This window comes from Triticum dicoccoides, chromosome 6B (assembly GCF_002162155.2).
Source record: "Triticum dicoccoides isolate Atlit2015 ecotype Zavitan chromosome 6B, WEW_v2.0, whole genome shotgun sequence".
NCBI classification, from domain to species: domain Eukaryota; kingdom Viridiplantae; phylum Streptophyta; class Magnoliopsida; order Poales; family Poaceae; genus Triticum; species Triticum dicoccoides.
The window spans coordinates 714,770,420-714,783,905 of NC_041391.1; the positions used below are offsets into that span (position 1 = coordinate 714,770,420).

Sequence of the window (13,486 nt, forward strand, 5' to 3'; positions counted from 1 at the left end):
CGTAGGTCTGGGTTTCGTATGCAGTATCTGTAGTGTCGGTCTCCCTCCGTATATACGTGTATCTTAGGAGACACGATACCGATCGCATCCCTTGTACCTATATATATGTATGTGCCTAGTGCACGATCAATCAATTATCGATGCACAAAATCATTCTCCACAGGGTCTAACCCTAGCTAGCTCGAACTAGTTTTCAGAAACGGAGGTAGACGAAAGCAAACAGGGTCTGGTTTGTATCTGGCAATGTACGCCACGGCGCCGAACGCCCCTTTTTTCTCCTCTTATAGCTGGCTACACATCAGATCGTAACAAACAGAAACGAATACAGCCGGCTATATAGCCTGCCAACGTAGAGCCCACGAAGGCAACGCTCACCCAGCGCACGCACGCACGCGCGACTCGGTCTCTACCCGTACGTGAGTCCACCACTCGTCCGCAAGACCTGGGCGCTCCTCCCGTTGCGCCCGCTGCACGCTATCTCGATCGCCATACGATCGCCACAAACCGGCTACACTCGACCCAAACTAGAGTTAGACACAAACGTACACACGCTGGTGATCATCAGCACACACCCGACACGGTTTATTCTCTAACATCCGGGACGCCCGCTTCCTGGTGAACGGCGGCTGGGTCACAGATGGCCTCGCCGATCGCACGCTGCTCCGCGTCGAAGTTGGGGTTTCCGCGCTCATGGCCACCACGGTTAGGGATGAAAATGGAGTGGAAAGTTTCCACTTTTCCGGATGAAAAATGAAAATGGAATTTTGCAAAACGGAATGGTGTTTTCAGGTGGAACACACGTGGAAACGGAATTTTCTGTTTCCGTTAATATGGAATTTCCGTTTCTATCATAGGCCCATGGCTGCTTTGTAGCTCAGCTACCAAACAACACACAATGACACAATGAGTAGAATGAGCACAATGTTTCATTTGAATACCAACTTTTACTACCACACACATACTCAGCTAGACTCTATACTGAATTGTCATGTACTACTACAATACTACCCTATATTACCAACACAACCATATCATTTTGTAGCCATGTTAAGAATTCCATCAATTTGATTGTTTTTTTATTTGTATTTTCCTATGACTCAAGGCGGTTTTAAGTTCCAATTAACACACAGTTTTGTTTCCGTGGCCGCTCTGTATTCACTCCGTGTTTGTTTCCGGTAGTATATGTTTTCATATTCATTTTCGGGGTTTCTGTAGTCGTTTCCGCTTTTGTAAAAAATATGAAAACAAATATGATAGCATCCAGTTCCGTCCATTTCCGCGCCGTTTTCATTCCTAACCACGGCCTTCTCGCTCGCGCGTTGGACGTTTTAGCTGCGTATGTGCAGCAATTTTAGAAGTCAACTCAAGAAACTAAGCTTGATTTTCAGCTCAAGAACCCACAACGTGCATGCACGTCCGCCATAGATCTTGATAAATAGTCAAACTTTGTGCTGGCATATACTCCATCATGGACAGCTATTAGCATCAAAGCCGTATGGATTTATTTATTTTCTAAACTTTAATCCATGACGTGGGTTGCTGGAGGAAGGGCCTCACATGCATGCTTGGTCCAAGCAGCTTAACTAGGGGTCATAGTAGAATTAACTACTATGCAAATCTTGATTAGTGGCCTGGCAAATCTTGATTAACAATTGGTTGAAGTTGTGAATCATCGAGGCCGCGCATGAACTTCCATTATCTACCAAAACATGGCATTAGAAAATGGATATACGAATACAACGGTACAGCAAAAGGGATATACGTGACAGTGCATACACATCTCAACATTTAGAGCCCTGAGACCTGCGTTTTCAGATCTCAGCCACACACAAACGCTCACAGGGAGAGGTAGGGAGAGAGAAGCTCAATCGACACCGATGGAGTCCACGGCGGTGAGCATCGGCAAGTCCGTGCTGAAAGGAGCACTTGGGTGCGCCAAATCCGCCGTCGTGGAGGCGGTGGCCATGGAGCTCGGAGTCCAGCACGACAAGGCCTTCATCACGGACGAGCTGGAGAGGACGCAATCTTTCCTGATGGTGGCACACGACGATGAGCAAGATGACCACGTCAACAAGGTGGTCACGACCTGGGCGAACCAGGTCCGCGACGTCGCCTACGACGTCGAGGATGGCCTCAAGGACATCGTCGTCCGCATCCACGGGCAATCCTGCTGGGGAATCCCTCGCACACTCCTCGACCGGCGCCATGTCGTCGAGCAGATGAAGGAGCTGCGTGCCAAGGTGGAGGACGTGAGCCAGAGGAATGCACGCTACCGCCTCATCGACGGTGCGTCCAAAGCTCCCGACCTCTCCATCAACACCGCCGCCGATGATGCCATGCTCGGCGTTGATGAAGCAACAAGACATGTCATGGATCAGCATGAATCAAGACCAGGGATAGATCTCGCCCAGCTGATCGTCAGGGATGACCCGGGCTCGGGCTCGGGCCAAATCCGAGTGATCGGTGTGTGGGGAACAAGTGGCACCGCTGGGCATACCTCCATCATCCTGGAGGCCTATGACAATCCAACCATAAAAGTGAAATTTCCATGCCGCGCGTGGGTCAGAGTGACGCGGCCTTTCCAACCCGAGGACTTTGTCCAAAGTATGGTGGAACAGTTTCAAGAAACTTTTGTAGAGGTGGTTGATTCTCCTTTGGAGCTGGAGCTGGAGGAGGCAAAGACGGGTCGAGAGTTGGCGCGCCAAGACGGCGCGTACCTCAACAACAAGAGGTGCCTCATTGTGCTCACGGACCTATCCACCATGGAAGAGTGGCACCAGATCATGGCTTGCTTCCCCGAAAACAAAATGGGGAGCCAAATCGTAGTGTCCGCGGAGCAAGTTGAAGTTGCAAGCTTGTGTCCAGGCCAGAAAAGTATGGTTTCCAAGCTGAAGAAATTGTCTGCTGAGCAGACCATCTATGCTTTCCACCAGCAGGTACTAGCTAGTTCAATTTTGGAAATAGTTTTTTGTTACTCTTTCATCTTGCTCCAAATCTTGGATATCAAAAGCCGTTAGGATATGTCACCTTTAATACCCTCATTTACTTGTTTTGCTGTCACGCTCATGGTTTTCACTTTCAGTGAGATTTCACTGAAATTCACTGAATTTCATTAATTTCAGTAGACACTGAAATATTATGTTTCAGTCAAAATGTTTCAGCAAATTCAGTAGTACACAGGAAAACAAATATTTTTCAAAATATTTTTTGAAAAATTGTAATATTTAATTAAATTCAAATGAATATTTCGGCCTTTTGGCTGAAATGCAAACTGAAGTAACTGAATTTCAGTGATTTCAGTTGGTGCTGAAATTTTGTTGAAACTGAAATTGAAAACCATGGTCACGCTAGCATTAATATATCCTACTATTATATAGATTAGATGCGTCTCTAGATATTAGCTGGGAGTTTTTTTTCTCTTTTAGACATATCACCAAAAATATGGCCCATTAAACACCTGCGCAAAGCTTAATTATCTTGACGCATCGTGGTCTTGTGGAACATCCCACGCAGATTAATTTGTGTGTTGGACAAGGTTAGCCATGGTCGCCAACTGGGCCGTTGTGGAACTTCTCTTGATGACCCCGGTAACAGCCCCCTCACCAGAGACATATGCAACCTCCAAAATCAGTCACCAACCCTGTATTTCTTGTTGATGCCGCTGCACCTTTCCATTGGAGAGGTTTCCATCTAGTGTAGTACATGGATAATGTTGCGATGGTTTGTTAAATTTGAAATTACAAGAACACTTTTGGCATACCTGTTGCTAATGTGAAATGGATTTCATGTTGTATTTGGTCATGTGAGTGCGATGTTTTTTCACTATCTTTATATTCTGTTGTGGTACTGCTCAACTTTTGACATGATTCAAGAATAATTTAGGTTCATGGTTGTGTATGTTTTTTTTACTAATTCCTCACCCGCTTTCAGAATTTCTTGGCAAAATCAAACATGATGTGAGCAAAACTGACTTGTATAGACGCCATTTGATTTTGATTTACGGTTCATTGTGACATTAATATTGTTGTCTAGCTTAGGATATACTTAGGATATATATATATATATATATATATATATGTATGTATGTATGTATGTATGTATGTATGTATGTATCTGTGTGTGTGTGTTGAACTGATGCATATTATTATTTCGAGTGATTTATACTTGAAAATGTGTCTTTTGTTTGTGTTCAGAGTTTTCAAGACACAACATATTCATCAAAGGCAGCGTCGAGCTTAGTGTTACCCCACACCATTGAGAATGAGATACAAGAAGGCCAATCTTATTCTGAAGATGATGAAATGACAATGATCCAAGAGAGCCTTACACACACCAGTAATGTGCAAGGTCCTCTAGAGGAATCTCGGCTTATTGGGAGGGAGAAAGAAATATCTTATATTATTGAATTGATTCAAGAACACTCTAGCACCCAACAAATTCAGGTCATTGCAGTGTGGGGAAAGGGTGGTGTTGGGAAAAGCACTCTGATCAGTGATATTTACCATAGCCAAGAGGTCAATCAAATGTTTGAAAAACATGCCTATGTCACGGTCTTGCAACCTTTCAAGATTGAGAAGCTCCTTAGCAGCTTAATATTTCAACTAGATGCAAGGAAAATTGCTTCAAGGAAAGTTGAAGACTTTACTGGACTGTTGGACCGGTGTTTACAAGAAAAGAGTTGCTTGATTGTTCTTGATGACCTCTCGTCTACCATGGAATGGGATATAATATTGCCATGTTTGCTTGCAATGAATAGTCCAAGCTTGGTCATTCTGATCACCACAAGGCATGAGGATATTGGTAAGCATTGTTGCAAAAACCCAAAGTGCATATGCTTGCTCAATGGTCTAGATGAAAAGGGTGCTTGTGACCTCTTCATAGAAAAGGTACTGAAAGAACACTACCCATATTATTCACTCAATTGCAAAAATATATAGTTCCCTTTATCTAGATCTTCGAAGGGTCATATTTCAGATTAGAATACTCTAAGCACAACACAACCATCCCCCTTTACAAGAGATAATTCAGAGTGGGTTGCAAGAACGTAAATTCGGCTATCATGTTGTAGGGCAATATATAGGAATCATATACATTAGACATGCTAGCTATGAAACCAAAATACTGACTACATGAACCCAGTCCCGAGTTAGGCCAAGTTAGCATTAGCATCAAGCTGGCAAAATTCCATGACTTCACTACTTCTCTTACCCAATTATATGGGAACAATGTTTTGAAAGAATCATGTAACTATAATGAATACAGTTTAATCATTTTTCCATATTTTTGAAACTACGTGCTCTCCAAACAGGTTGGTATGTACATGGTGCTAGAAAAGTACTTCTCCTTTTCCCCTTTTATATAAACTGAGCCAAATAACATAATCATCTTTCCAAGAATTACTAAAAAAATTTATACATATAGAGAATGGATGGAAACATGTGTTGATGTTCAATTTGGTACAAAGTATGTTTGTGTGATGAACATGATAAGTTATAACTCAACTTGTATTATAATAACAGATAGTGTTTCATATTTCAGTTTTTGTACATACAGAACTATGTCCAAGTTACTCCAATTAAAAAATAGATAATGAAAGAAATATTTCTAATTGCATTCCTGATGTTTATTACCAAGTCAATAGCAAACATAGCCTATTGCGTACTAGCCACCCAAACATGCACATGATAGTCAAAAAATAAACTCTGTACACTAGTTTCTATACACCTGACTCATCTTAATTACATAGTGGTCAAAACTAATTATATGTTAAACAATTGCAGGTATTTAAGGATAAAGCCACAGATTTGACTAAGCATTATCCTGAATTGGTTGAACCCGCAAATCTGATCCTAAAGAAGTGCAATGGACTTCCCCTTGCGATACTCACCATAGGTGGATTTTTGGCGGAACAACCAACAAAAACTGTCGGGGAGTGGACGAAACTGGATCGATGTATCAGTCTGGAGATGGAGATGAATCCAAAGTTTGAGGGCGTAGAAACAGTCCTTATGAAAAGTTATGATGGACTACCCTATTACCTCAAGTCCTGCATCTTGTACTTATCCATCTTCCTTGAAGATCGCACAGTTAGCCGGAGACGTTTGGTGTGCCGATGGGTTGCGGAAGGTTACTCAGAGGATACATCCACGGCCAAAAGATACTTCATGGAACTTCTAGAGAGAAGCATGATATTACCAACTCAGATTTCACTTTGCAGCATACAAGGAGCTGACTCATGTCAAGTACATGATCCGATCCGTGATATCATCATAGAAAAGTCATTGGAGGAAAATCTTGTTTTCAGGCTGGAGGAAGGATGCAACTCAAACAACCAAGGCACATTCCGTCACCTTTCCATAAGCAGTAATTGGGATGGAGACGAAGGTCAGTTTGAGGCCACCATGAAGTTGTCATGTATACGGTCATTGACGGTGTTTGGCAAGTGGAGGCCATTTTATATTTCTGACAAGATGAGATTTCTTCGTGTGTTGGACCTCGAAGGAACTGAAGATCTAGCCGATCATCACCTTGAGCACATTGGGAATCATCTTCATCTGAGATACCTTTCTCTAAGAGGGTGTGAAGGAATATATTACCTGCCAGATTCAGTGGGTAACCTGCGACAACTTGAGACACTAGACATCAAATATACAAGAATAACGAGGGTGCCAAGAACCATTGCCAAGCTTAGCAAGCTATGCCAACTGAAAGCTGGCAATGAATTCTATATCGGAGAAGAACGGCCATCACTAGCATGTTGTGTACCTTTCGCTTCTTGTTGCGCGATGGTCATACAAGCTTATGCTGTTAAGGTGCCAGTAGGGATCGGGGAACTGAAATCCCTGAACACACTGCGATGTGTGCACCTTGAATGGGAAAATGCCATCATACAAGAGATAGAAGGTCTCACCAACCTCCGCAAGTTAGGAGTGTTTGGCATTGATAGGGGTAATGGCCCGGAGTTTTGTTCAGCCATTTCAGGTCTCGGCTGCCTTGAATCTTTGTCAGTGCGGTCAGAGGTATGGGATTTATGTGACATCTTGAATGGCATGTCCTCGCCTCCAAAAAATCTCCGGAGCCTCAAGCTTCTCGGTTGGATGGATGAACTGCCGCAATGGATCAAGGTGCTCCAGAATTTGGTGAAGATTAAGCTAGAATCCACCGAGGTGTCTATAAACGATGAAGACATGCGAATCCTTGGGAACCTACCAAACCTATCCATCCTGTCTTTCAAGGAGAAATCGTTCCAGAGTGCACTACCTATCACTTTACATAGTGGCCTTTTCAGAAGCCTCATGACGCTCGAGCTTGTTTACATGGACGTGGAGGTCGGATCGTTGGAGTTCGAGGCATCATCGATGCCCAAACTCGAGGTGCTGAGCCTGCGACTTATCGATTGTAAAATTGGCTTTTCTGGACTGGAATTTCTCCCAAGCATCAAGGAAGTGCGGCTCTTGGTCGTCGTTACCCCAGCACTCATCGCACTAAATGAAAACATGACCGAAGAAGAAGCAGAAGAGGAGGCAAGACACAGGGAAGACGAAGTCAAGGCGGACATGAGGAAGCAGCTCGCCAACAATGAAAACTGCCCCATTATGAACGAGCTAGGTCCACAAATTGTTTTCTGAACCTACTATGCTGCAAAGGAGATTCGACCCGTGGGCTTATGTCGGCGAGGGTTCTCGACTTGTTGGCCTACTTGCCGGTGTGTTTCTTTATGTTCCAGTTTGGGCGGCGGTTTTGTCTTATATTGTGTAGTTTCTGAGTTTTAAGTTTCATTATGTGTAATTGTTCATTTCATTTTCCTTGAACTGGCCTTGGGCAATAACTTTGTAACTGGACATCACTTCTACTTTGGCTTGCCATTACCTCTGTGTAGTTCTTCTTCGACCATACTTTTCGACAAATGTAATTCGTGAACCTCATCAACTTGTTACCATTTGTTCAGAAGAATGCTTCATTATAGATGGTTCTGCCTAGATGATTACTGAGCCTCATCAACTTGGTAGACCATGTAATGTCACTCATGTACTACTGAAACGCCACTAATTTGACATTACAAAAGTTCAGTATGGTAATTGCCACTCAGGTACTACTGAAACACCATTAGGCTAAGGGTACACATTGTCCTAGCTGGTTCTGCCTAGATGTTCATTGTCAATCAACATTTGTACATGTGTGACATGCATCTGGAATGATTCAGCTCAGCTACCATACACAGATTTCCCGATCGAAAAGAGAATCGACAGAGCACGACTGACCGAACTTGCTGCTCCCGGCTAATTAACTACGCGGAGGTGGTTCTCTCCATGCTGTTGGTCCTCGCGTTCTCCCGCATCTTCTCAACGATGTGCCGGCCCTTCTCCTCCACCTGCCGCCGCTTCTCCTCCAGCTTGTCCCCCATCTTCTTCCCCAGGTCCATCATCCGGCTCCGCCTCCCGCTCTTCCGCTTCGCGTCATCTCCAACAGAGCCCGCTGCTGCCGCCACCGCCTGCTGCTGCTGCTGCTGTTCCCCCGCGGGTATGATGGCCCTCAGGGAGGTGTACGGTGGGGATCCCGCCCTGCTCTCCGATGAGTCTGCCTGGAGCTTCTCCGTGGCCAGCAGCGGTTTCCTCGGCTCGTCGGTGGCGTCCGGGTGAGGAGGAGAGGCGGTCTCAGCCAGGAGAGACTGCGCATGAGATGCTTCTGCAGGAGGGTCTTCGGCTGACTCGTCGATGGATTTCAGGGACTCCTCGCTCCCGGCTGAGGAAGCAGGCAGACTTGGTGCTCTGCTTTTGCTGATGGCATCGTCCTTGGGACCAGCTTCCTCAGGATGGGTTGGTGTGGCGGCTGCGACATGGCTTTTGGCCTCGGTGGGTTCGTGGTTGAGCCAGATATAAGGTCCCTCCTTGCGGGGCACCCAGTCGTCCTTCTCTGCCAGCATCCCTGGAATGGAAATGCATTCACAGTTTGGAAGCACCAAGCTATCACGGAGCGAAACCTGACACAGCATGGTGTGTTTCGCTGTTAGACATGCAAGTCAGCAAAGGAAAAAAATGTTCAGAGGAAGGTCGGGTTGTTTACCTTGATTCTGTTACCTATAAATGACGCGATGCGACTGTTGGTAATTTTCCTGTCTCCGACGGAAGATTCCAAGTCCCACTCCAGTTCAGGCATAGATGTGAATCCATACCAGAGTTGATCCGACGGAGGGGGCTTCAGATGTATGCGCAAGGTACCTCTAAAGGACGTGATTTTTATCGCCAGAGAAAGTGGAACCTGCAAGAAGAATGTAACGGCACATTTGATCTTAAGCTTTTGATATTTCTGTATGCGTCCATAAGAATACATAGGTAAAACACATGAATGGCGAATCAGGAGACAACGAGGAGAAGAGCAAACCTGTGAGACATGATCGGCTATTGAGTGCAACATATTTTTCAACCTTGATATATATGTTGATGTCCATCCAGTGCTCTTGGACTGACTAGCATCTGAAACAAAAGACCATAATGTACATACAATCAACATCGATGGATCATAATTTGAGCCCTTTTCATTAATATGATGTTTTGTTAGAATCATCAAGAAATAATAAATGCAGATACATGAAACCAGTATTTCCACATTGCATAGGAATACTCCTCTAATACCAAACTGTTAACCTAAGTTCTGATGCAAGCCTGAAATCATAAATCCTAGCAATGTCTATCTGAAGTCTGCTACAGGTATATACAAAACCAACATAGGGAACTAACATGTCAAAGACTCTGAATATAGGAGTTGATCAGGACATTTTGCAGAAAGACAATGGCTCTCTTATCCTCTTAAGAATCATTTGGTCATTCGGTAGAACAAGCATAGACAAGACTTCCAAGGAAGAATATAAAGTTTAAGCAAACCTGCTTCGTCTTTTCCTTCCACTGAAGAAGAAACTGAGTTCTGTGAACCTCTAAACTGGTTACCATACTGCTCAATACTCTCAAGAAGCTCTGAGTCAACCTCCCCATTAGAGTCTGTTCCGAAATTGGTTTTCATGAGGTCCTTTTGTAACTCTGGTTCCTCAACCTCAAGCCTCGTTTCAATGTCCAACAATATTCCGCCTGAATATTCAAAATCAACTTCAAAGGCCCACAGCTCATTTAAATCCAGTGGAAGAACTCTCATCGCATGCACATAAGGTGGAAGTTTTCCAAGGCTGAACTCCGTAAGTGTAATTTCACCCACATAAGCTGGGGTCCTCATGCTTGATAATGTTCGCTGTACAAATGGGAATCATGAATAAACAAAAAGGAAAGAACACACCAACAGATTTCTTGAACATTAGCAGTATAATCTAACCTGAATACGTGCTTTGATGGCATTGTTTATCTCATCACTCATTTGAGCATCGAAAAAGAGCCGTGAGGATAGAAGGTTCCAACAGAGTGTACCTTCATCCACAACTTTATCATCTGCATTTACATCAGGAAAAGCTGGAAGCTGTCCAGTGTGACTCGATGGAGCAGTTGGGACACTGGGTTTTGCTGTATCTTGTGATGAGCTGCTACTGAACTTGTCCTCTTGTGGACCTAGGAAGGATTCCTGATAGCTGCGTAATTTATCTAACATCTTCCTTTCACCTTGTGTGGATGACGCAGCACTTGTTTTACCCTCCACGGGAACCTTTGTAGATGCCTTCTTTGCTAGTTTTTTGAGGAAAAGGCGGACTTTGGAAGACCCGTCCGTCTTTATTTCACTGTCCATAACCTCATGATCCTCAGCTGAAATTGCTGTCGGCTTTAGGAAACACGGGTATTCGGCATTTAATGATGATATGTAATTACCGAACTCTTTGCTCAACTTAGCATGCCAATTCAATTTCTTCTTGTCAGCAGTAGCTGCAAGACGAAGTGCTTTACACCATGATTCCTTCTCCCATGAAGTCTCAGCATAAAGAAAGCACACCTTGCTTCCATTATAGATGTCAGATTCCTGGCTTTCCACTTTTATCGGATACCTCTTAGTCCTGAAAGTAAGCAACAGTAGCACGATCACATATAGGTTAAGCATAAGATTCTACCAGCTGTAGCCAAACAGCTTGATGAAAGGCACATAAAGTTGCTTGTCAAATACTTCTACTTGTCCTCTAAAATAGATTTCGTTCTTTCCTTCATCAAAAAACATATGTACTTAATCTTTAGCTGATTGTAACATGTATGATTTACCTTCAAACCAAGACATTCAATACAATTCATCAAATATACTTCTCAGATTTGTTTGGTACTTAATAAGGCAAGCTCAAACTTAAATAGCTATTGTCTCAAAGAAATATTAACTAGCTTCAAATTTATTTACACCTAGAAAAAGATGGCTGATAATATATTGATCACAGGTAAGCATTTTCATTTGTCTGTAGCACTGACCATTTGCGCGAGGACATGCTTGAAGCAGAAACAGCAACGATCGTGCAATTCAAAAGCTCAATTGTAGTTTCAGGGCCATCAGGACCAGACAAAGTAAGTGAGTGCCCTTTGATTTTAGCCGATTTCTTTGCAGGAAAAACCTCCACAATACTCTTCTTTTCTTTTGTCTCTTTGGGACCACCACTTGATAAGCGCTCATTACTAACTTTCGGTAGCTTTTCTGGCTCTAGTATCCACAAAGAGCCCTGTCAATATATGGCAGCAACGTAAGTAGGCTTGATCATTAGCGATAAAACATACAAAAGCTAAATGAAAAGCAATTTGATGAGAACTGAATGCAATGTTAAGTAAGCCCTTCACTGGCCAAATTCATTTTGCATATTTTGTCTTCAACCATCTTATTCACAATCTAAGACGGATAGAGCATATTCAGAAATACAGCCCTTGCATGGACAATAGAAATTAATTAACAATGTGTTTATAACTTTATAAAGAAAAAGGGATATCACGATGGTAACATAGTGACAGGCAAGATGTATTGTTAAGAACACGATAAAGCTAGTGTTATTGCGTCTGACTAAGGTCAATCCATATGTATATTGGTCAACAGTGACAATGAGACTTAACCAGTTCTGATAATCAGAGGCAAATTGCTTATAATCATGGTCAAGCCTCTTAAGTAGGTATCCTACTCGTAGAGTCCTTGACATAATAAGCAAAGGACCTCTGTACTCTATTACACGTGCATCCCCAAATCGCCTAATCAGAGTCATCCCATTCTTCAGATTAAAATTAGTGGCAAGAGCATCTAGGAGACACCATCCAACAGAGACATAAAATGCATCCTTATGTGTACTGCTCCGGAGATCTGACATTGCTACACCTAACAGCTACGCATGCTATAGGATAACAGCATCACAACCCCAAGGTGCAAGTCACAGTCAGAAGCCGTTAAAAACCCTGGGAATCTGACTAGTAAGCACATATTATATGTATGAACACACAGTGGCAATTCCCACTCATGGATTACATGTTTGTTTTAGTCACAACTGGGACTACATATAGTGATGCCAAAAAGGAACTACAGTTTAACTTGAGAAGGTGACACCCAATAAAGATAAATACATCACAAGGATTGCGATCACCATCAGAAGTAGCTCACTGAGCACTACCCCAGGATACACCCAGACATTCGGAAATAAACAGATGGAATTCATAAATACTCCCTCCGTCCCAAAATAAGCGACTCAACTTTTGTACTAAAGTTAGTACAAAGTTGAGTCACTTATTTTGGGACGCAGGGAGTAGCAAACTGCGGACAGCGCATACAAGCATCTATCTAGCGTAAAGCACATTGGCACAGTGGATCTACAAGCGGAACTCTGGCCACATACCCATGTCTAATTTGGCCAGCTGAGCCACTATAACTGGGGGCTTCGTGTGATTAACAGGAATGCACAGTGCAGTTAGTCCTCCAGGTCAATATTGAACAGCAAAAGCAGCCCAGGTCTCCCCCAATTTCAACCACCGCAATTGGGGGGAGAAGGAAGAACTGGCCCGAGTGCGCACTGTTGCTGCCCCCAATCAGCAGCAATCCAACTACCCAAGCGAAGCTACTGCTACAAACTACGCGCGGTTTCGAGCTCGCAGACCGAACGAACTCTAGCCCCCGCATCTGCACGAAACCGGCAGCTGATCCCTAGCCCCCGCCGCATCTGCGCGGAGCTCCGGAGCAGTTGCCGCGGCGCACGAACGAATCGAGAAGCGGAGTAAGCTACGGCGGGGACGGGGGGCGTGTAGTGTAGCGTGCTCCTCACCTTTTTCTCGCAGGGGAACGGCTGATCGCCGGGGAGCTCCTGGTCGCCGTCGGGCGGGGCCGAGTTCGCGGCGGCCTCCTGGCGGCGGAGGAGGCGGCGCGCGGCCCAGAGCAGCGCGGCCGCCTCGGCCGCGGCCAGCGCGAGCAGGCCGAGGAGGAAGCCCCACAGGAACCCCGCCGAGGCCATCCTCCTCCCGGCGGCGGCGGGGGCGGCGGCGCCGGCGGGGGATGGAGGGACTGGAGTGCGAAAAGGGGAAAGCGGCGGGTGCTCGCCGCGTGAGGAGGA

The 13,486-nt window shown here is 44.6% G+C and overlaps 2 protein-coding genes across 2 annotated transcripts; one reads left to right on the top strand and one right to left on the bottom strand.

Annotated features, from left to right (window-relative positions):
• The first annotated feature begins 1,877 nt into the window (after window positions 1–1,877).
• On the top strand, window positions 1,878–7,810 carry LOC119325974 (disease resistance protein Pik-2-like). Its single transcript, XM_037599695.1, has 3 exons — window positions 1,878–2,936; window positions 4,194–4,886; window positions 5,781–7,810. Exons 1-3 carry the CDS (start codon window positions 1,878–1,880, stop codon window positions 7,626–7,628), a joined length of 3,600 nt encoding a protein of 1,199 aa, XP_037455592.1. The 3' UTR covers window positions 7,629–7,810.
• A 196-nt stretch (window positions 7,811–8,006) lies between these two features.
• LOC119325401 (testis-expressed protein 2-like) lies at window positions 8,007–13,402 on the bottom strand. The gene is made up of 7 exons (XM_037599155.1): window positions 13,202–13,402; window positions 11,385–11,629; window positions 10,321–10,987; window positions 9,882–10,239; window positions 9,382–9,473; window positions 9,064–9,258; window positions 8,007–8,980 (listed from the first exon to the last, which is right to left on the bottom strand). Exons 1-7 carry the CDS (start codon window positions 13,385–13,387, stop codon window positions 8,288–8,290), a joined length of 2,436 nt encoding a protein of 811 aa, XP_037455052.1. The 5' UTR covers window positions 13,388–13,402; the 3' UTR covers window positions 8,007–8,287.
• Window positions 13,403–13,486: the final 84 nt, after the last annotated feature.

Bases quoted from the DNA above. Each gene is read 5' to 3' on its own strand.
- LOC119325401 (XM_037599155.1), bottom strand. From the start codon at position 13,387: ATGGCCTCGGCGGGGTTCCTGTGGGGCTTCCTCCTCGGCCTGCTCGCG. The intron at 11,630-13,201 runs GTGAGGAGCACG...ATATATTGACAG, and splicing joins CGTTCCCCTGCGAGAAAAAG to GGCTCTTTGTGGATACTAGA. The intron at 9,259-9,381 runs GTTTGCTCTTCT...TTCTTCTTGCAG, and splicing joins TAGCCGATCATGTCTCACAG to GTTCCACTTTCTCTGGCGAT.
- LOC119325974 (XM_037599695.1), top strand. From the start codon at position 1,878: ATGGAGTCCACGGCGGTGAGCATCGGCAAGTCCGTGCTGAAAGGAGCA. The intron at 2,937-4,193 runs GTACTAGCTAGT...GTTTGTGTTCAG, and splicing joins TCTATGCTTTCCACCAGCAG to AGTTTTCAAGACACAACATA. The intron at 4,887-5,780 runs GTACTGAAAGAA...AAACAATTGCAG, and splicing joins GTGACCTCTTCATAGAAAAG to GTATTTAAGGATAAAGCCAC.